The following is a 23,313-nucleotide window of genomic DNA, read 5'->3' on the forward strand; positions in this document are numbered from 1 at the left end:
CCTGGCCCATCCCAGACTTTTTCATTCCCCACCCGTGTGAGCGTGGCAAACTCCTGAATCTCTGGTCCCATCCGCTCCACTCTGGCTGGCCTGGTGGGGGCCTTCTCTGGCCAAGACAAGGGGCCCTTCTCTGGCCAAGACAAGGGGCCCAGCGGCAGGCGGTGCCCTGGCACAAGGGGGCAGCCTGGGTACCCCAGAGGAGCTCGGGATCCCTCCTGGGGCAGGGCCGGATGGCTGGCAGAGCCCTGGCCGGCTCATGCCTGAGAGGGTTGGTCCGGATGGTGGCTGAGCGTCTGTGACTCGGAGCGCCTGAGATGGTGGCATTTAAGAGGCTGGAGACCAAAGGGTAAATAGGATGGTGCTTTTATTAAAAGGTAAAACGGGGATCACTCTCCCGTGCCGGAGAGACCGGGACTCCAGTTTGGACGCGTCCCCCCAGAGAGCCCAGCCATGACGGACAAGCTGCCGCCCTCCGGGAGCCTGTTCCCTGCCTCGATGCCCCGCTGCCGGGGCAGGCCGCCGGGCAGAGCCGCTGTTCCCACGATCAGTTTCTAGAAGTTCTAAGAAAGCAAGGGCAGAGGGCACAGGAGGGGTCTCCCTAGGGCCGCCGGGCAGACCCTACGGGAGGATTTTCAGAGCCTGGGACAGGAAGAGACGCAGCGCAAGCTGAGGAGGGCAACAGAACGTGCCGGGTCTGCGGAGTCTGCAGCGTGCTTAGGCGTTGTAGGATGAGGAAGACACGCTGCCCCCGTGGCCCGTCCAGTTGGTGTGGATGAAGTGTCCTGGCTTGGCTAAGAGTTCATAGGTGTGAGCCCCGAAGTAATCTCTCTGAGCCTGGAAGAGAGAAACAAGTTGTGGTGATCACAGCCCAGCACCGCCCCTCCCCCCCACCTCAGGACTGCTCCGCCCCGGGCCCAAGAACCTACCTGGATCAGGTTGGCGGGAAGCATCTCATGCCTGTACCCATCATAGAAGGAAAGCGCAGTGGTGAAGCAGGGCATGGGGATGCCAGCCTGCACGCCCGTGCTGATCGCCCGCCGCCAGGAGTCCTGGGCAGGAAACCCAAAGCAGGTTTGCTCAGAAAAGTGGAAGAGACCTGGTCCAAGCCAGAGTACCGCTGCCCCCTCCCCCACCGCGGGGGGCCTCAGAGAACAAGCTCCGACCTCCCTCCCCCCTCCTCCCCCCCCTCCGGGGCACACACCTGGCTGTTCTGCACTGCGGTCTTGAAGAAGTCGTCCAGGAGCAGGTTTTGGAGCTGAGGGTTCCGGTCAAAGGCGTCTTTTATCTTCCCCAGGAAGACGCTGAGAAACCAAGGGACAAGTGAACCAGGGCCCTGAGCCCGGGGAAGGGACCGGCCAGCTGCCGCATGCACCATTCACACCCGCAGCCCCTCTCCTCTCTGCCCCAGGGAGCGAGGATCAGTTCTCAATCTGTTATCTGTGGCCAGGACCGGACGTTACAGTTTGTGGCCATTTAAAAGAAACACTGGGGGAAACACAGTTTGAGAGCCTGGGCCGCTGCCAATAACAAAGCGCAACCAGCAGGAGGCAGGACTGGCAGAGAAGCCATGGAGAGGCTCCGGGGGCTCTGGCACGGCCACCACAGCTGCCAGTCTGTGACAGAGAGGATGCTGACCCCCACAGCAGGTGGCAGGACTGGCAGAGAAGCCATGGAGAGGCTCCGGGGGCTCTGGCACAGCCACCACAGCTGCCAGTCTGTGACAGAGAGGACAATGACCCCCGCAGCGGGCGGCCTGTCCGGGGGCCAGGGGAGCCTTCTCACCTGCGGATGATGCAGCCGCCCCTCCACATGAGGGCGATCCCACCGTAATTGAGCGTCCAGCCGAACTCCTTGGCTGCCTGACGCAGAAGCATAAAGCCCTGGGTGTAAGAGATGATCTTGGAGGCGTAGAGGGCCTGGGGGGGAAACACAAGACTCAGGCAGGCTCTGAAGCAGAGGTTCTCGCAGGCCGGTTGGCCCCTGGCAGGTCCCGATTTCAGAAAGTGAGCAGGGGGCAGGGAAGCCCACCAGCCCTGGCTGGCCTATTCCTAAGATCAGAGACAGTGGAAGGGACCTGAGAGGCATTCTACTCTGAGCCCCTCATTTTACAGATGAGGAAACCGAGTCCCAGAGAGGAGACTCCAGTTACCAAAGAACCTCCAGGACCCTTTCCAATACCCACCATGATCTCCCTGGACAGGTCACCTCTCAGGGCCTCGGCCTCCTCATCTGTAAGGAGAGATCATCCTTACGTGCCTTTGGCCCCGTCTCGGGCAACACAACGGCCTTTCCAAGATGGCAGGAAGGCCACGGGGGCCAGGACCACGTCCCAGACAGTCTGACCCATGTCTCCAGCACACGCGCTGCTCCACCCTCTGCCCAGATGACACACAGAAGCATGGACCTCTCCTCAGACCTACCTTTCGAATGTCTTCCAGGAATGATTTCTTGTCACCCTCAAACTTAGTTTTTGGGGGGCCTGCCAACTTCTTGCTGGCCTGGACACGCTCATCCTTCAAGGATGACAGACATCTGGCAAAGACAGCTTCTCCTGTAGTGAAACAAGAGGAAGATGTTGAAGATCCCGCTCAGGGAGGGGCCACAGCTCGCAGGCCGGGCACGGGGAGCCAGCGAGGGACAAGGTGGGCCTCGGCTCCCATCACCACGTTGGCGGCGGCTAATTTCCGGCAGGAACCCATCTTCCACTCTAAGTATAGGGAATCTCAATGGAAATCAATGGAAAATTCAAAGGGCAGTCACAGGGAAAAGAAGGCAAGAGGCAGGCTCCAAGCCCCCAGCGCCTCGGCACCCGGGATTCTGCTCAGGCGGCCGGCACCTTCTCAGGCCCTCGCAGATGGTTGTGTCATGGAGCCTCCAGCAGGCAGGGAAGCCCAAGTCTCCTGTCAGAGGAATGCTTTTAAGTGCATGAGATACAAAGAATTATAAAAGGAAATTAATGCTATTGGAAAACTTCTAAAGATATTTTTTAAAAATCCAAGTTCACAGAGAACTGAATCCAGAGGTCCCAGGGGCCAATAACACTCCTGGCTGTGGCCTAAAGCAGATTACCGGTAACTAGGAAATGTTTAACAAACTAAATTGAAATGAATAAAGTGCAGAAAATATTACATTTGAAAAATAACAACAGGGGCCCACGGGGAACTGTGGGTTTGCAAGAGGATCCTGCTTCTCTCAGGGTCTGGCCTCATTGGTGCTGGTTCAGGGACACACGGCCAGCGTGTTTCAGCAGGACTTACACCCAGGTCTGCCTGACTTGGGAGTGGGCTTATCGTCAGCCACCCCACTATGGCTGGTGCTGGGGAATATGTGCCATTCGCTGCAGCTCTCCGTCCCCTGTGTAACGCTGTGCCCCTGGGAGCTGACACAGCGTAGGGAGACCAGGAGAGAAGGGCTGGGGCTGAGCCATCAGGGATTTTTAATTGTTTTCTCCTTTCTACCAAAAAAACCCATTTGTATCTTTTTTCACCTATTACCTAAATTCCCTTGCATGTTTTTTCCCTCTCAGAGGGCCGCACAACATACCAAAACCTCCACCACGTGTTCAGTGTTTCATGAGCCCTACGCCCTCCACCCCCTCCCTGCAAGGAATAGTGGGAAGCACCTTCTCACGTTTCTTCACTGGGGCTGGGAAACCAGAGCAGATGGAGGGAGGCAAGTGTGTGTTTGCTGCCCCTGAGAAAGCTGGGCCGATGCCCCGGGCAGAGACGGGAGGCTAAGTCTGGGACCGGCCCCTCCCCTACAGCCGGAGAGCAAACACCCACCCAGGGGTCTCCCAGCCGGGCCCCAGGGGCCCCCGTTGCTAATGCAGGATGACTTGGCATTTGTGGGGAGGGAGATGTGTAAGCTACCTGGCGCAATGAGAGCCAGGGAGCCGCCGCCCAGGGGTTGCATAAGGGCCTTCACTTCCTCATCTGCTCAGGGAGCCAGAGGTCGCACCCCCAGCCTTTCTCGCCCTCGCCCAAAGACCGGACAAAACCAGGAAAGCCCCGGAAGGCGCCCCTGAGCATCTCTATGCTTGTGTTCAATCAGGGGGACCTTCCTCTCCCCGGTAATCTGCCTGCGCTGGGCTGAGCCGTGGCCAGCTCCCTTCTGTGCATGCCAACCTGGCAGGGTAGGGAAATGATCCAAGAGGAAGGAAGGCGGGGAAGAGGAGAAAAATATCACTTAATCCTCTTGCGAGGACAGAGAGCTCTATAGATGATGAGAGCTGACAATGTCAGTGTGGGATTAGCTGGCTAAAAGCAGGGGCTAAGCCAGCTTAGACCTCACCTCTGACTGGATCCCTTCCTCCTCTCCGCACACAAAGCCGCCACCTCCTTCACCTGTTCATCACCTTTCCCCTGGATTCTCAGCCTCCGGCCACGTGCCAAAGGGCCGGTCTGATCATGCTATTTCTCTTTTACATAAAAATCAGTGGCTCCCTAAAATCTCCCTGATCAAATGCAAAATCCTCATTTTGGCATTCAAAGCCCTTGCCACCTTTTGTGCCCTCCTCACTGCCAACGGCACACCCAGGCAGCTTCCCTGCCCCTGCCTGCACAGTCACTGCACTCGGGATGTGCCGGTTCCACACCTCAGGCTTACTTCTAGGCTCAGTTCAAGCCCAGCCACCCAGCCCCACTGGCTGCTAGTGCCTTCCCCTTTCAGATCGCTGCTCATTTACCACGTATGCAGCTGGTACATTCATGGTGTCTTTGCTATTAGAATATAAGCACCTTGAGACTAGGAAAAGTTTTTTTTCTTTTTATGAATTTCCAGAGCCTGGCACATAGTAGGCACTTAATAAATGCTGGTGGACCAACTGTGTGACTACAGTTAATGTGGGGAGCTGGCACTAATCTACAGCCACATAAGGCCAACCTTGAATAGGTTGGAATCTCCTAATCACATTATACCAACGACTTCCTGAATAGGAATCTCCTAATCACATCCTAACTTTGAATAGGCAGATATCTAGGCATCCCCTAATCACATCCTAGAGCTTCCTGCCACCAGAAACATCTAAGCAGCTCATCCTTGGGCGGGATACCAACCCTTTGTCTAGGACCCCCACCCTGTACTGTGTTTGAACAAACCCTGCCTTCTTTTCTACTGCTATATATATCTGTACTATTGCACCCATTAAAATGAGGCTTGATCAGAATGATTTGACTTGCCTCCATTTTGCGTGTCCCCTCTCTCTTGCCCTTATCTCTTTTCTTCCAGGGTCCACACACTCTGCCTCGTGGGCCGAGGCAAGTTAACATTTCACTTCTCCAGCCCTCAATTTCCTCATCTATACAGCTGGAGAATTACACCTGAATCATCTGTCTCCTAAAGGAGCAAGGGGATGTATGGGAAGGGCTTGGAGATGCCTGAACCACTGTATACATATTAACAACAAATACTGATGATGAACCTTTCCTAATGGTATACTTTCATAGTTCTTATTCCAATGCCTTCTGATTTTTAGGCTGGGACCTCTAGTCTTACACACATCAACTCTGAGTTAGCCAGGTCTCAGAGGCTGCCCCTTCCAAGTCCTTCATTTTACAAATATAGAAATTTAGGCCCAGCAGAGGGAAGTAAATGATCAAGATCACATAGAAGGGAAACCCCAGAGCCCAGCTCAGACCCAGACCCTCCCTAATTGATGTTCTTCCTCTGAGTTGCTGCTGCCAAATGAGAGACTAAAGCTATTCCAAATATTCTCTTGAGAGAGGATGGCACCCTGATGGCCCCAGAGCCAAAAAGCATCAAAAATGTCTAGAATTGATGTAGAGTGGAGAAGAAAGGGGCTAAAGTGAGAGAAAATGGCTGAAATGTCCTTTGTGTATCTTTTTAAATTGAGACGCAATCTTTGATGCTATAGGTGCTCATGTAGAGAGCTCATGACTCTCCCATATCAGACAAAATACCAATTTAAAAACTTATCCCTGTCATAAGTGATTAAAAACATCTGCCCCAAAAGTAATGGGATGAAAAGCATGCATCTCTAGATTTAAAGCTGGAAGGACCTTAAGACGAGATCTTCTTGCTTAGTTTCTGAGTTTTATGGGTAAGAAAAGCAAAAAGGTTCATCCTAGTTACCCAAAAGTTCTAAAAAAGAACTTTCCCTGCCTTTCTAACCTGCCTAAGTTCCCCCAGGAGGCCAACAGGTCAGAATGGGGGCAGTAGGGTGGGGAAAAAAAAGGGGGAAAGGAAAGGGTATTGGGCATTACCGATAAGGGTCACAGGGATCCCATACTCCAGCGCAGAGATGGCCGTCCATTTCCCAGTGCCCTTCTGGCCGGCGCTATCCCTGATCTTTGGCAGGAGGTGCTGGCCATCACTATCTTGGAACTTAAGGATGTTGGCTGTGATTTCAATCAGGAAGGAGTCCAGCTCTGTCTTATTCCATTCATCAAAGACCTAAATACAGAACGTGGGAAGAAACGAAAGGATAAAAATGATGATGAGATCAACAGGTACTCTGTGGCCGGTCTTCCGAACCAGATAGTCCACTTCCATTTTTAAATCCTGCCGGACTCAGTGCCAGCAGCTTCCCGAGCATTCTCAGCCACAAGAGCCAGAGGAAAAGAGGCAAGGACGGAAAAGAATCTTATCAAATGTTGCAATGTAAGAAAAGAATAAACACGGAAGAACAGACCAAGAGTGATCGAACACATGGAATGCTAGAGTGGAAGTAGGCGGACTAGGGTTCGGCTCTGGCCTCACACCTGGACAGGTCACCTGACCTTTCTGAGTTCATCATGGCCACAATATCTACAGTGGTGATCCCAGAACTGTGGGAGGGATCGAATGAGACAGTCTTTGTGAGATGCTTTGCAAACTTTAATACACCACACAAATGTTATTTAAAAGAGAGACCCTGTGGCCTGGGGCACTGTGTGCCCAGCATCCAAAATACAAAAAAGGTAGAAACCCCTGTCCTGAAGGAGCTCCCCTTTCAGGGGAATAGACAACTCGTACAGAGCAGAACATATAAGATAAATGCAGAGTGGATGGGCACTGATCCTTGGTAAAAGTAAGAACAGAGCCAGTCTTGGAGTCCCGAAGAGCAGATTCTACCTCTATAACAGTCTGAACTGGGTGACTTCTTAGTTTCCCAGGTAACTTCTAAAGGCACTGAGTTATGAGTTTCCAATTTGCATAAAAAAAAAAAAAAAAAAAAAAAGGCTTTCACCCCAGGAAATGCCCACAAATCCAAACTCAGTATAAGAGGAAAAGAAGATGAGAGAGAATGGACAAAGAAGGCTGATGGGAATTTCCCAACTCCCCCTCCCCACCCCCCCATCAGAGAGAAGCCTTTCCTATCAAAGAAAAATAATTAACCCAAAAATCTTGAGAGAGGGACCATGACGGAGACGGCATCCTTACCTCTGCCATGATGGAAACAAAAACATTTAGTACTTTTAAAACAAAGGCCTGAAAAGACAATTATTAAGCACTCACTCTATGCGGAGCACCATGCCAATTCCTGCTTTCAAGGAGCATACATTTTAATAGGGAGATAACATACCCAAAGGAGAGAGCAGCGAGCAGAAACAAATGCATTTCATTAGCGGGTGTGCTGCCGTACAGCCAGGCCCGGGCTCCAGACCCACCTTGGCCATCTCCTCGTGCTCCATGCCCAGGATGTCCTTCATCAGGTGGTAGGCCTCACAGATCAGCTGCATGTCTCCATATTCTATCCCATTGTGCACCATCTTGACAAAGTGACCGGCACCTTCTTCTCCCACCTAGCAGAGAGCAGGTACCAGAAGAACGTGAGGAAGGCTGCTGGAGCACGGAAGGGAGCCGCCACTGTGTACATGAGTCTTCCTAACCCCGACTCCAAGATCCCTGCTCCTAAGGACAGACTTGAAGCCACTGTCTTACTGCTTGTGTGACTAGGTCCCTTATGAGAGAGGTCGTCTAGCTTAATTTTTTTACAGCTTTGTTTTTTTACAGATGGGGAATCGGAGGCTCAGAAAGGCTAAGGGACACGCATGACACCATATAACCAACAGGACTGGGATGAGAACAAGTTAGGTGGTGCAGTGATAGCCACGTCCTCTCTCCAGGCCCCAGTTTCTCCATCTGTCACATGAGGGGGCTAGGCTGGATCATCTCTGAGGACCCTTTGTGGTAAAGGCCAGTGACGAGAAAGCTTCTGGTCTTGCTCTCTCAGTCCCAGGCCTAAGCCAGTATTCCTGCTCCTCTCTTGCCGAAATGGCCCACGGCCCAGCACAAAGGTTTCTATGGCAATTTAGCACAGGGTGGAGGGATGACTCTTAGCTGGGAACTGGGGCCTTGGCAGCCTCTCCCCATACTTTCACTTAGGACAAGGGCTGTTCCTCCTTTAAACAGAAAGGGCAGATTTACTACAGGGCCAAGAGACAAATGAGGTCAGCAGGAGTGGCCAGGGTCAGGCCCAGGGTCAGGGCCAAGCCCAGGCCAGCCAGCTTCTAAACCTCCCCAGGCATATCCTCAGAATCCTCCCTCTTCTTTGGATCCAAGCTGGCCTCCTGTCCTAGAACATGGAATGGGCTCTTGGAGGGAAGTTAAAGCATGTTTTAACAGCAACAGGGAAGCACTGAAGTGCAGTGGAAAGAACACAATGTGGAAGCTGAGGATTAGGTTCAAATCACAGCTGACATTTATAACCCTGAGACTTTGGGAAAAACAGAGTCCTCCTGGCCTCAGTTTCCCCATCTGTATAAGAGCTCATAGATCTGACAATGTGGTGAAGTGGGAAAAGAAAGTTGGATCCAGAATTTAGGCACTTAGTGTCAAAGGCTGGCTCTGCTGCCCATGAGGAAGTCATGGAAACCTCAGCTTCTTCCTCTGAGGTGCCCTCCACTTAGGCCTGGAAAGCCCTGTCTCATCTGACCATGACCAGAGACCAGGTTGTGGGAGGTGCCGGCTTCTCCATCTCTATCCAGAGCCCCATGGATGTTCTAGATCGCCTGCTTTCTCCTGAGAATATCCCCAGGTGGGTTCTTGCTCCAGCAGCTATCAGCTGTGGAGTTTAAGAACCTGCCATGCTACAGACCTGCCCCATGCAGCTCTGGAGTCCTCTCTGCCCCATCTTTCCCAGCCCCAGCTCTAATGGCACAACCCGGTACTTGCCCAATCACAGCAGGGTTCCCCAGTGCCCACTTTGGCAGCGATGCTTTGGAAGATGGTCTTGATATGGGGCCTGTGGAAAGGAACACAGTAAACTCAGCAGCCAGAAAGAGGGGGCCAAGGTTTCCCCCCCACCACTTTGTAGTCCCAAGAATGAACTCTTTCTTCCAAAGAACAGGGAGAGATGCCTCCCCCACCCCCCATTTAGGGAACAATTCTGTAGGATAATCCCAGAAACCAAAAAGTGTTTTTCAATTACTCACTAAGCAGGTCCCTCTTTTAGCTCCCAGGGGCCCTTAGAAACAGCAACCAAAAAGAGGGTGGGGCAGAGAACTATTTCAAAAGCTAAAGACAAAACTTCTGGGTAGAAACGGCCATTCCAAAGAATTGGGAATTCCCCATGGGATAAACTCCTCCCAGCTGCTAGCACTCCCCCTAATTTAACCCCAATTATTTGCATTTACTTCCTCCCCATCCACTAGTCCCCAGATGTACCATTTCCCCCAATAAAAGTAAGATCCTTGAGGATGTGGATGGATTCATTTTTGTCTTTGTAGCCCCAGAACCTGCCAGAAAACCAGGCCAGAGAGACTGTGTGTACCCTAATGTAGGAAGACTAAAGAATTCAGGGAAGAAGGAAAGATACATGAAGTGATACAAAGTGGAGCAACCAGGGCCAGAAAATCCACACACAGGCTGCCTGCAACAATGTAAATACTAAGGGAGTATGAGGAGCATACGCAGCCCTCGCAGAGGTGGGGGTCTCTGGGACAGGGAATGCTCTAGGCTGGAGACTGAGTGATATTCTGGGAAACGAAGGGGACGTAAAAACAAGGCAACAAAACATTTAAAAACCGGGTTGGGCTGAACTGATTATCAAGAGAACAAGCTGCGACACAGAGCTGCAAAAGAATTTAAAAGTCCCTTTCTCCCCAATCAGCCCTCTTCTCCTGCTGGGCTAATCGTGCAAAAACTTAATTCAAAATCCCTCTGCTTTGTAATTCTAGTTCAATGCCAGCTCCAGGGTGGCCCAAGGTAAATCCCTCAAGGCTGAGATGGTATTTTAATCTCACCAAGGGAAATCTGGGTAAAGAGCAAGGGTTGTCCCAACTATGTAAGAACTCAAGATTGTGTGTGTATGTGTGTGTGTGTGCATGTTTTAAATAATCTTTTAACAACATTTTTTGTTTTTACATCATCTAATTTTCTTCCCGCATCCCTCTCCCTTCAAGAAAACCATGCCTTTACAACCAATTTTTTGAGGGGAGAAGATCTGTTATTCAGAGGAAAAAAATGTAGATGACTCTCTCCCCAGTTGAACATAATAGTCACCATTTTGAGACAACTATTTTTTAAAGTTGTTAATACTGGCTACTCTGGGACTCCTTCAGACCAGTCCAGGGGAAGGCCTGATGAGCAGTTCCAGTCAACAAATATTTATCAAGCTGCTACCATGTACAAAGCACACAGCGAAGTACTAAAGATGCAAAGACAAAAATGAATACAGTTCCTGTCCTCCAGGGGCAAGATGGGACTGGTCTGAAGCAAATCACAAAATCTGGCAGGAGATGAATAGCTAACACATAAGGTGAAGGGTTAACACTGCTCTATCTCTGAATTTCAGTGCCTTTCCCCAAATCTTTCCCATAGATCTTTGTTGCAGTTTTCCCCATAGCACTAGGTAGAAAAGTTAACATGAGGGACCATGAGGAGGGCAGGCATCTTGACCTCCCTCCCCACTACCTTGGGTCCAACAGTTCTGAAAAATGTCATTGCCTCCTCTTGATTTCAATATCCTGAAGAACTTCCCTATTTAAATAAAAGCCGCTTCCCCAAAGTTACCCTTGAGACTGAGACAAGTTAGAAAGGAGCCTTCTCAGTCTGATTCGTTGCGTGCAGCAAAATAACTGTATGGACATGTATACATATATTGGATTTAACATATACTTTAACATATTTAACATCTATTGGTCTACCTGCCATCTGGGGGAGGAGGTAGGGGGAAGGAGGGGAAAAATTGGAACAAAAGGTATTACAACTGTCAATGCTGAAAAATTACCCATGCATATATCTTGTAAATAAAACTATAATTTAAAAATAAAAAGGAGAAGCCTTCTCATCCCTGATAATATGCATATTCCATCCTATACCATTAGGGAATCAAACTGAGAAAACAAGGTTACCTGTCTCTAGCTCCCTCACAAAGGATCCTTCCTTTGCTATTTTCTCTTCCTCTGTTCCGTCTCTGTCTTCCTGTATCTGGCTGTCTCTTTTTTCAGGAGTCTCAGTGGTGATCTTTTCCCTCAGACTAATTTTTATATATAATTAAATCATTTGCAATTTTCAGTTTTGATTCCCCCTTTCTCCCTCCCACTTTCTTCCAAAGCTCGATGATACTCGAATTTTTTTTTTAAGATTTTGTTCCCAGCCCTCCATTCCCACCAACCTTTTACAAAGGTTTTCCTCTTTTCCCCTTTATTTGTCCAGAATTATTAATTCTTTCATTTGGCAAATGTATTCTAAGAACCTATGATGTCCCAAGGACTGTGCTGGGTGGAGGAAGTCAGAAACCTGAACCAGCACTGGTCTCTCTCTCTCCCTCTGGGTATCTCACAATCCAGGAAGGGAGAGAAGGAAGGCAGGACAGTGGCATTATGGAGTGGGGGCAGTGCAGCCACACCCACCAGGCACTTATGTAAGCTCTTTGGAAATGAGGGTCTTTGATCTACAGAGATCACAGTGAGAGCAGAGGCCTTCCCTGCACAGGAGCAGCAAGACTAGATTGGGTATTCCCAGGAGGGGCGACTGCTCTGTCCCATCTGTTGAGTCTTTCTTTTGGCAACAAAAAGCGACTCGACAACAATGTCCCCACTTCTCCCCCTATATCTGCACTAGATACAGAGCTTGTACTGCTGTAAAGGCAGGGGCCATTCCCCAGGCCGTTGTGAGCTGGCACGCAAGTGTCCAGGGCAGGCCGAACCTTTTGAGTATTTCAGTTTGGGCCCCATTTAAGGAAGGAACACGAATTTGACAAGACATACGTCAAAACAGTGAACCGGCTGGGTGAAAAAGAAGATCCCTAAGATCCTTCCCCTCCCTGCTCAGGGCACACCTCCACACACCCTGCTCCTCATTCATAAGTAGAGACTTCTCCAAAGCTCGCGGGGGTTAAGCACCTACTACATGCTTGAGACCACCAGACTCACCAGGCTTCTTTGTTCCCTCCGGGCATGAGAGACGGCCCGTAGCGGGCTCCATCCTCTCCACCACTCACACCACTTCCCACAAACAAGATGCCTTTGGCCTTGAGGTCTTGGCAGCGCCTCTGAAGGGAAAAGAAAAGGAGCTTCATTACATCTCAGATAAGATCCTCTCTACTCAAGGACAGGGTCCGAGGGGCAAGAAAGAAAGGGAATGATCCTTATGCCCTCTAAGGATCCTTCCCTCTCTCTATTACAAAGGGATCCAAGAGTGATGAAATCACCTAGAAATGCATAAAGAGAAGCAAAGACAGGTTTTGGAATGGGCCCATGGGAGAGGGAGATTCCACGAAATAGACTACCATGATCACACCTAATGTCACATGGCAATGTTGCTGGGAACAACATTGGGATGGAGGGGGGGAAGGGGGAATCTGTTGCACAGGACTCCCCAGAAAAATAAATTAATTTCTCCAAACAGATGAAGTTGGTGGAAAGCCTCAGAATAAGGATGCCAAGAAAGAAAATTAAGCTCCTCCTCTCAGAAGGGAGGGGGAGAACCCTGAGCTGGTGAAGCAGCTGCCTCATTCATTCAATGGGCCACTCTGTCATGTCTTTTTGCCTAACTTTTTTCTGTTATAAAAGAAAGTTTAAATGGAGAGGAGCATCTGGGGAATGACTAGTGCACAAATAAAATGTATCAATAACTGTTTAAAAAGAAAAAAAAGCAAAGATACCGGCATACAAAAGCAAAAATAGGAACCTCTCAACCCCATTCTAAAAACCAAACAACACTGTGAGGTGGTCAGTGCCAGTGCTGCCGTCACAGCCAGACCACAAGGGCTCCTGTGAAGAGTCACAGATCATGTTGGGTCAGAGCAGGGGAACTCCTCCTCAGACAACAAAAGTAATATAAATGCTTGAATCAAGGACAAACCTTGGACAGCCCCAGTCCTGCTCTCAAACCCTGAGCTTTGGAAAGAAGGAGAGAAAAATACTTACTGTGGTATCTCTGTACTCTGAATTCCCCCCATCAATGATAATGTCACCAGCTTCCAATAGGGGCACCTGCAACAAGACCCAAGCGTTAAGAGGAATACTTTATTAAAATCAGAACTGCCTTCCCAGGAAAACCAATGGAACCTCTGTGGCCTGAGATTACTAAGTCAAATCAAGAGAACCCAATCAGAAACTTGTGCCTTTTAGCGAAAAGGCAAAAAGAACCAAAAGTTTGGTTTCGAAAACTTACAAGGCAAACCCTGATGCCCTAAAACTATTCACAGACCCAACATTAAGAATTCCTGGTCTAGAATCTCCCAGCTCCCAGGCCAGCCTTCTTTCCACATGGTTTTTCTGCCTCAATAATCATCTAAGAGAGAGGTATCACATATGTGAATCCCAAGTCTGCCCTGAATCAGATTAAGATGCAACTGAGGGATTTAACAACAACACAAAAAATGCCATAGAACATAGAAAACTGCATTTAAAAAATAAGTCACCATAAGGGCTGTAGGGATCCTTCCAAACAGTTTAGTGGCCCCTGTTTCTATTTAATATTTGGATTAACACTGAGAGGAGGCAGGAGAAAGCTGAGGCTAGGATCAGATGTTTCTCCCACTGGCCATCCATTAATTCATGCTCCCATTTTTAAAGCATCTACTATGTGTAAAACACTATGCTAGGGGCTCAGGGAGATACCAAATGGATCTTTCAGCCTACTCGGATAACGTCAAGATCCAGTATCACAAAACGCACACATTACATTAGAGAGACAAAACAAAGGTCCCTGGCAGGATTCTGATCATCTGTTACCAATAACTGCCAGAAAGGAAAGAGAAAGGCTTAGAGAACACCATGAGGCCCGAACAGATGCTCCCTCTAACCCCAATCTCAGATAGAAGCTGACCCAGCTTTGGCAGACCAGGTCCCTGATGCCCAGGTTCTCTCCCACTCACGGCACAATCAGGCAGAAGGAAGGCAACTGAGACCTCTGTTTTACCAACATTTACTAGGGATGTCCCAGAACATCGGATGTGGAAGACTCAGAGCCCACCTGATCTGGTCCAGTGTCCCCTTTCTAGGACAAATGGTCATTAGAAATGGCTGGAGGAAGGGGAGGCCTGAGGCACCAAAGTGGACCTTAAACCTCCTGCTGCCTGCCATCGCTGGCTTTCTGGGAGACACTAGCAGGTAGTGAAGGTATCCCCAGCCCCCTGCTAATGACACCATCTCTTCTGGACCTTGAGGCTCAGGAAGGGGGAGAAACTGAGCTTCACTAGGAAGAAACCTGAGTCACCACTTGCTATAGGCTGGCAGAGGAAAAGGTAGCAATAATAAACTCCATCAATTCCCAGAGTTTCTGAAGAAACTCCATCTTGTTCCTATGTCCTCTGGGACATTCTCCAAAATGTTTGTTCAGCCCTCTCTTCCATTTCCAGCCACATCCCCCAAACACCCATGGTCCCCCACTGACATCTCTGGAAGCCTGGAATACATGGGTTCCTCCCAAAGGAGCCAAATAACATGTAATGCCCTTTTCCCTACCCCCATCCTCAGTGGAGTAGACAGACAGGTGTAACTTAAGGCCCAAGTGCTCAACAAAGGGCTCACCCTAAAATGGTTCACAGCTGTCTCAGTTGCCCAGCCCAATCCCACCCAGTCCACCTGAGAAGAGGGCCCTTCCCAGTAGCTTTCAGGGCCTCCCTGCCTGGGGCTGCAGAACCTTCCAACCTCATACAGCAATTCCATGTACTAGGGACTCCCAAACCTAACAAAGTGCTGGCCAGGCACATGGCGTGCTCACACACCAGGGGAACTAGATTGGCCCCTTCATGGTCATTCACCAGAAAGGCTAAGCAGGACTTAGCCAGAATGCGCCTCCCAGGGAGGCACCTCCCAGAATGTCCACTGCCTGAAGGTAAGTTCATGTCTCCTTTCTCTGGTCTTTTGCTCTCCCAAAGCTGCCCATGGGCCCAGCAACATCTGCACCTCAGTCAGGCCTCGGAGTTAGGAAAGCTGCTGGGGCTATACATCCTGCACTCATGCAGCCCCTAAGCCAAGGGCAGCCCCAGCCCTTTGAGAGCCAGAGGGCAGCCGGAGGAGGAAAACCAAAGCCATGAACTTCCTCTCTAAGCTGGATTTCACTACTTCTGTCTGCATCAGGGGTTCTTAACCCAGGATCTGTTTTTTTTTAGTTTGACAAACTATATTTCAATAGAATCAATCTCCTTTGTAATCTTCTCTACTTGATTTTATGCACTTAAAACATTCTCCTAAGAAAGATCCATAAGTTCCATCAGACTTCTGGTAATGACTAAAGGGAGGTACACCCTTATTAATCTGGTCAGGTAAGTTTGGCTCCTTCCCTGCCTCTGGCAATGACAGGGCAGGAGATGGCCTCTCTGAACCCCAGCTTCCTGTCCTCTCCAGAATAAAGATAATGTGACCTTCAGTACTCAGCCCAAATCTAATGTCTGCAAAATCCCTGGCAAACTTTCAAGGGCTATCAGCTGTTGCTATTACTTTCTCCATTCTCAAAAATGCTTACTTTTTAAGAATTCCCCCATTTAAAAAAATAGGCTATTTTCCCTCTAAAATGCTTCCTTAAGTCTCATCCAGCTGTGATTGGTAGAGCTGGAAGGGATGCTTTGGACACCTCTCCCAGACCACGCCTTTTACACCAGAGGCAATGGAAATCTCAGAGACAGCCAAAAACAATGGGGAAAGGACCCAAGTTCAAATCCAAGCTCTTTGACCTGCTACCTCATAGTTCTGGGCAAAGCGTAATTGCATCTGTGTGGGCTGAGATAAGATGACCCCAGTGTTTCTTCCAGCTTGGGTTCTATGATCCTAAGGGAAGTGACCTGCTCACAGTCACAAAGTTTTCAAGAATAAATCCTAATACCAAATCCAGGGCATTTTCTGCAAGAATAAAAGCTCTGCGACAGCAAGGTCAGCTTTCCTTTTTGTCCTCAAATACCCAGAATTTAGCACAGCATCTGGCATAGAGCAGACACTTACAATTGTTATCTGATGAGCTTTCATTAAGGCCAAGACATCGGGTGACTGGCCCAGGGGCGTACCGTGGTTAGCACAAGAGCTTCTGGGGGCTCTTGCTCCTAATTATTTGAGAATGACTGACTTAAAGTTATACTGAAATTCAGTGCTTCTGTTTGGGGGCCAAGTAAAAGACAAAGTGAGCAATAGAGTCACTGCATGAGATAATAAGCACGTCTGTTATGGCCTTGGAGTCTGTCACAGATAAAGCTCACACAAAAGAGCCTGCATGCTACTATGATTAGTTAATGAGGTGTTTCCCAGAGTCAACTAAATAGTACACCTAGGGAATCCCTCCAGGAGAGTGGGTGAGGCTTAATTAGAGTTCATCAACCTTGGGATAGCTTAGGCCAAGAGGGCCCAGGGGGCCACTTCTAGGCAGGCTAGAGAGAGGCTGGGCAGATGCGACAGAAATCTGGGAGGGCGGGAGGAAGGAGATTTCAGCTCAGAGCAAGGCTCACCAGTTTCACAATGAAATCATCCACAGCCTGGCCGGCCTTGACAAGCAGGATGATCCGACGTGGTTTCTTCAGTTTGGAGACCATTTCCTCCAGGGAGTGAGCTCCAACCACCTTGGTCCCCTTTGCCTCATTGGCCAAGAAGTCATCAACTTTGGAGACCGTTCTGTTAAAAGCACACACCTGCAAGGGAGGAAATTGGCCATGAATCAGGATTCAGAATCCAAGGGTAGGTGGGGGTGGAAACAGTTTCAGAGTATTTCTAATCTACACAGAGTTACAGTTGCAAGGCCACTCAGTCCAGGGCTCAGTTAACTGGAGCACCCTGGCTCAGACAGGCCTGTTTCCTATTTGGCCCTGCAACATTCACCTAGGCCTCGGATTTTAGTGAGCTCAAGATACAAACTTTCAAAGACTCATTCAGCAAAACTACCATTTGTCACTATCTCCAAAGAACCAGTCCTCCTACAAAGGGGCAATGATTGTTGTTTTTTTATTAAACTGTTTCTAACATCGACCACGTCCAAATATCTGATAATCCTGATCCTCCTGCTCATGGACTCACCAACCAGCTACTAGAATAAAAAGGTGTTACTTCCTCTACTCACCACAAAGCCATGGTCATTCATGTTTAAAATGAGGTTTTGGCCCATGACAGCCAGTCCAATCAGTGCAATATCAGCTCTGGAAAAGATGGGGCAAAGACCAGAGAAAAGGATGTCAAAATACTCAGTCACTCCCAATTGAGGAACCTTCATTTTCTAGACCCTGCTAGCAGGGACACCCCATTGTAATTAATGTGGAGATTCCTTCTAATGCATAGAAGAAAACTCAGTCATCTCTGCTCACCCTTTGAGTCTCTTGCCAATGTTTTCTAAGTTTTCTAGTTTATGATCAATTTCCTACCATTACCATTCATAACTGGGTATAATTAAGTGTGTGTGGGGGCAGTCTTCCCTGCTTAATTAGCTAATCATTCACTGTCACTCCACAGAGTCTCAATGTAACCAATTAACCTAGAAAAAGGCCACCCCAATGTATTAAGTACTTAAGTTATCTGCTGTGGAAAAACCTCAGCAGCTTGATTTTGTTCTTTGGTGGTTTTTGTTTTTTAATTTATCTGGCTTTGCTTTGTCTCCCCAAAGAATCAGGGCAAAGAGCAGACAGGTACTCTGAAATCCACAGTTTGAGTCTGATTAGGAGCAGCGAGCGGGCTGCTATCCCGCACAGAGCAAAGCTCAGCTCCAAAACTTACTGAGTTTCCTTTGCCGTAAGATGGTGCCAGCAAATTCTAGTGATGGCCAGCTTCCTACGGCTTATAAAGTGTTTTTTCTCGAAACAAGGGAGGGAGACGGGGACCACAAGTGTAAAGATGAGGAAGCAGGCTCAGGCTGAGGACCCGACTGACCCGAGGTCATTCAGGGAGTGTCGGGTCCAAACTTCAAATCCTCTGGGGTCCCCAGGGGGACTAGTCGAATCCACTAGGCTATAACTGTTTACCCTCCCCCCCAAAAAAAGTCCTCCGCAAAAGTGGAAGGGCTGCCCAGAAAGGCGAGCTCTTGCTTATTACTGCTCCCCAGCCGTTTGGGGGTGCGCATGGACCCTGAGGGAGGGGGTCCGAATGTCCGCATCTTTAGAACAGTCAGATTAGGGATAAAAATCTTCTTCATCCCTTCCCCCTCCTAAGATTCTCCCACTACCCCTTCCCCCTCCGCTCCCCAGACCCAGCCAATAGCTTAGGGAGGGGGTCCTCCTCCAGCCCGGGAAGGAAGGATAGGGGGGAGGGAGAGCGCAAAAGGGGAGGGGGAGAGAAAGCAGAAGGAGGGAGGGCGGGAGAAGGCCCCCCGGCCCCCGGAGGAAGGCGGACACGTGGGAAGCTGTCTCCCCCCACTCCCGGAGAGGAGCCAGGGAGGGGTCGGGCCTGGGCGCGGCCCCGGGCTCTGGGGGTCCCCGAGGCCGGCTCGGGCACTCACTGGGCCATGGCGGCGGGCAGGACGGGCCGGGCTGGGCAGGGCAGGGCCGGAGCGGCGACCAGACAGAGATTACCGCGCGAGGTTCGGACTCGGAATCAGCCAGCTCAGGCTCGGTTCGCCCACTTTGGCGTCCGCGTCCCCGCCCCTTCCAGCGCTGGCCACACAGAGAGCGGGGCTCGGGGAGGCGCCGCGGCGCCATTGGTTCGTCCTGGCGCCTGCCAGCCGCCTGAGAGCGAGAGGCCCCGCCCTCGGGCCGGTGCCGGATCAGTGGAAAGCCGAGGATATCGATCGTTTAAAGGGCCCTGGGGCTGGGCGCTCGGTCCGTCCCCTTTGGCCCGGTGGCCGCGTTCTTTCCTCCCTCGTAACCTAGTCGGCCCGGGCTGAGGATAGACTAGGCTGGAAGCCAGCGTTCCGGCCCCGGGATGATCCCTTGACAGCACCGGAGTTTGCACTGAGCTCCGGGACGGGGAGCCGCGGAAAATGCACTGAAGTTAGGGTTGCCCGCTTAGTCCCAGGTGAACTCTGGTGAGTCACCCAAGCTCCCGGGCTCGTGGTGCTCCTCCTTAGGGGTGTTGTAGGCATGAACTGGATAAAAGTCCGCAGGGCGCCCCTAGTACTCCGCAAACACCGGGCGTGATCAGGAGCCAGCGTCGGCGATCTGATAGCATCCCCCGGGAGGAGGGATTCCTCACCCCAGGGCTGGCCCGCACCGTCCGGGCCTGCTCCCTTCTACTCGCCAGCCCCTCAGCCGTTGCCTCCTTTGCGCCTCTTTTGCACCTTGATTTACTCAGCGGAAGCCTTTCCTGAGCGGCAACTTTTGGTTTAAAAACTAAAACATCTTTAAAAAATGCAACAAGTAAATCTAAGGGAATCCTCTAAGTCCATAAGCATTTATTAAGCAACAACTGTGTGTCAGGCACTGGGCTGAGCGTTGGGGACCAAGGAAAAACAAAACAGAGCCTGCGCCACCAGGCAAACAGCTATCTACAAACGAGATAGCGATGGGATCAATTGGACATTATCGCCAGATCGAAGGCTCTAGAATGCAGGGGGATTGGGAAAAGGTTTCTTATAGAGAGAGGATTTTAGGAAAGACTTGACAGAAGCCAGGGAAACCAAGAGAGAGAGCGTTCCAGGCCGGGAATCATCCCCAAGAAAATGCCTGGAGTTGAGAGATGGAGAGGAGAACTATTAATTTAGACATTTATGTAATTTATATTTCTTTCCCTCTTTTGTAAATTATCTATGGTGCCCGTAAGGGGATTGTTGATTGACTTGTTTAGGTGAGGTGGGAGGGCTGAGATTAGAACTGGCCCTCTCTCAGAAACAGCATACTGTGCTATAGAAGGAGCATTAGTCTGGGAACCAAGAAACATCCTGGTTGGACATTGATGAGTCAGGGTCCTCCTGTGTTAGTTAAAAGAGAGATCTGGCTGTAGCTCCTCTATAATAAAGTTCCTTTGAGTTGTATAGGCCTATAATTCTCAGTAGCTTTTGCAAGGTTCTTGTGATTACAGCTAAATAGTTTGTAAAGGCAGTCCAGCTCATCTCTAAAGGACTAAGGACTAAGAAAGGATATGCAGAAAGCAAGGACAGAAACCATATCTAGCATTACACACACACACAATTGTAAAATTAAAGCAACTTCAGCCATCTAATGAGCAGCAGTCTTTCTTAAGGGTTTTCTATGGTTACAAGTCAATCTTGATACTCTGGTTACCCTGGAGCTGGTTTGATCCAATACTAAAATTAGTGATGGCAGCAAATATTGTTATTACTTTCTGCCCCCTTTCTATCCCCCATCCCCTTGGCCAAAAACTGCTAAAGAGGAAGAAAGAAATTCAAGTCATGGCAATTTGCCAAAGATCTCTTTTCAACATACCAATGTCTAAATAGAATTGGGAAACACTTTTTTAGAAGATAAGAAATGAGGTAACAGAGGTAAAGTGCTTTGCAATTCTTAAGGCATCCTAGAGATCCTATTATTATTTTTATTTGCTTGCAACAGAGATACAAAATATAAAAGTGCCACTTGGGAATTTCTGGGACAGGGTGTCTTAAATTTAATTTTACTTTCAGCCCTGAATTCTATTTCTTCAATTTCCCCTCTACCACCTATTGGGAAAGCAAGAAAAACAGAACTTGTTATAAACAAGTGTAGTCAAGGAAAACAAATTCTTGCAATAGGCAGGCTTACACATACATACATTCTGTCTTTGTCTCTCTCTGTGTGTCTGTCTCTCTCCTGTAGGCCTACCCCATCTCTGTAAAAATAAATCCCACATACATGTACATGGATATTTACATATACGATACATATGTGTATGTATGCCTCAATCTGCACTGAGTTCAGGTCTCTCTCAGCAGATATGCTATGTTTTATTATGAGTCTTTTGAGACTGTGATTGGTCATTTATGTTGACTAGAATGTCTAAGTCTTTTAAAGATATTATCATTTATTGTATAAATTGTCATCTTGATTCTGCTCACTTTACATCAGTTTTTCCCAAGTTTCTCTGAAACTGTCTCCATCATTTGTAGCACAACAGCTTTCTATCACATTCATACATCATAACTTGCTTAGCCATTCTCCAGTAGATGGCCATTCCCTCAGTTTTCAGTACTTTGCCCACTCCTACAAATATCTTTGTACATATGCATCCTTTTTTCCCCTTTGATCTCTTTGGGAATGAGACCTAGTATCATTGGGTATAAGGCTATATTAGTCTCATTCCCCACGTTTTCCTTCTTCCTTTGCTCCCTCCATTAGATATGATAAATTGCAACACTGAGGGCAAAGTTTATCTTTCTTGTTTGCATCTCTAGTGCTTAATAGTACCTCACATATAGTAGGAACTAATAGGATGATCTTGGAAAAGTCACCTAAACTGTCTCAGTTTCCTCATCTGTAAAATGGGGAGATAAATAATAGCACCTCCCTCTTGTTGTGAAGATCAAGTGAGACAATAATTGTAAGGTGCTTTGCATAGTGCCTGGTACATAGCAAGCCCTATATAAATGTTAACTATTATTATTATCATCGTTATAAAAACAAGATAGTAGTAGCATTTTATGTGACCACAAGATCAAAGAAACCTTAGAAACATTTAGGTGGCTCAGTGGATAAAGAGGAGGGAAGATAACAAACATTAAGCTCCTATGACATGCTAGCACCGTGCTGAGAGCTTTATGAGTGCTAGTTTGGGGGTTGAGATCTGCCTCAGACATCTAGTAGCTCTGTGACCCGGTCTTCACAAGTCATCTGCCCATCCCCATCTGTTAAATGAGGAGTTGGACTAGAACACCTCTAGAACTGTGACCCTGTGGTCATTGGAGATCTACCTCATCATGTTAAGATGAGACTGCAGAGGCTGGGGGTTTGCACTAAGATGGAGCTCTCCCTTCTGGGTTCTATGGCAACCTGACCATTTTGTTGATCCCTATCTCAGTAGGGTCCTTCATCCATTCAGGGTTAACCAAGGTTCTTTGGTCTGTAATAAGCACACAATGGTTGCTCACCACACAATTATGTCTGGGAATCAGAAGGGACTTAAGGTATGGAAGTACTTTACTTAGGGTACAATTTTACCTAAGAAGCCAATACTGTCCCTCAGTATTTCTATCAGTAGCAGGTTTCCGAGCCAGCTCTGTTTTTAAGATATAAGGGCATCTCACTAGAACCTCCCTTGTGCCAGGCTGGCCCTGGCCCACTCTCTCAAGCCTAGGGACTTCTTCAGAAGAGACCCCTTTTGATCTCGCTGCATTTGCCCCTTAGCAATTCCTTTTTCATGACTATTCTGAACGAGACAGATGCTCCTCCTGATTTGACAGCCTCTACAAAGATGGCACTATGCCATGTTGACTTGAGGGTCTGAGCAGAACTTTTAATTGTCTGAATCACACAGGATTGTAAGGACTTATTTCTCTAGTGAAAGTCAAAGTTTGCACCTGAGAACCAGGAACATATTTACTTTAAAACACGATGACTTCTGGCTGAAGATCTAAACACCACTTTTGGAGAACCAGGAGCAAAAAGTGGCATATTGGGTAAGTTCCTCACACAACAAACTCACTTGAAGAAACTGGTGGCAATGTGAAGTCATCTAGGCTTCCATTTGAACAACTTCCTTGTTCCATAGCTTTGCCTACAAGGGTCATGTGAAAGGACTGTATTTCTGGAAGCAGATTGATTGCTCTAGTCTGAACTTTAGAAAGGGATCAATTGTGCTGAGTCAATGTGACCATACAAAATGATCCACACCAGCACAGCCTAACCTGTTCATTGAATAGGCAGGAAATAGTTTAATTACACTGCAAGTGGCTGATTTTTTTTTTTTTTAATAGAACCACATATGAATTTTTATTCAAAATGCTGCCGATCAGGGACACTGGCAACAGCACACATACGTGTAAAATGGTTTCATGGTTACTCCAAATGAGAGAAAGCAGCCCAGTCCAGGTGCCTGATCTTGGGCCCCTTGTCGATTTAAAAAAAAAAAAAAAAAAAAAAAAAAA

At 48.7% G+C, this 23,313-nt stretch overlaps 1 protein-coding gene across 1 annotated transcript; it reads right to left on the minus strand.

The window, feature by feature from the left end:
* Nucleotides 1-347: 347 nt before the first annotated feature.
* PGD (phosphogluconate dehydrogenase) lies at nt 348-18,934 on the minus strand. The gene is made up of 13 exons (XM_031962890.1): nt 18,799-18,934; nt 17,434-17,509; nt 16,829-17,008; nt 13,314-13,379; nt 12,318-12,436; nt 9,115-9,184; nt 7,608-7,742; nt 6,222-6,411; nt 2,421-2,551; nt 1,783-1,916; nt 1,202-1,301; nt 927-1,049; nt 348-834 (listed from the first exon to the last, which is right to left on the minus strand). Exons 1-13 carry the CDS (start codon nt 18,804-18,806, stop codon nt 715-717), a joined length of 1,452 nt encoding a protein of 483 aa, XP_031818750.1. The 5' UTR covers nt 18,807-18,934; the 3' UTR covers nt 348-714.
* Between the last annotated feature and the right edge of the window lie 4,379 nt (nt 18,935-23,313).

This window comes from Sarcophilus harrisii, chromosome 3, assembly GCF_902635505.1.
Source record: "Sarcophilus harrisii chromosome 3, mSarHar1.11, whole genome shotgun sequence".
In the NCBI taxonomy this organism is placed as follows: Eukaryota; Metazoa; Chordata; class Mammalia; order Dasyuromorphia; family Dasyuridae; genus Sarcophilus; species Sarcophilus harrisii.

Excerpts from the sequence above, each read along its gene's own strand:
- PGD (XM_031962890.1), bottom strand. Across the intron at positions 6,412-7,607 it reads AGCACGAGGAGATGGCCAAG|GTCTTTGATGAATGGAATAA; the intron begins GTGGGTCTGGAG and ends TTCTGTATTTAG. Across the intron at positions 1,302-1,782 it reads GGCGGCTGCATCATCCGCAG|CGTCTTCCTGGGGAAGATAA; the intron begins GTGAGAAGGCTC and ends TTGGTTTCTCAG.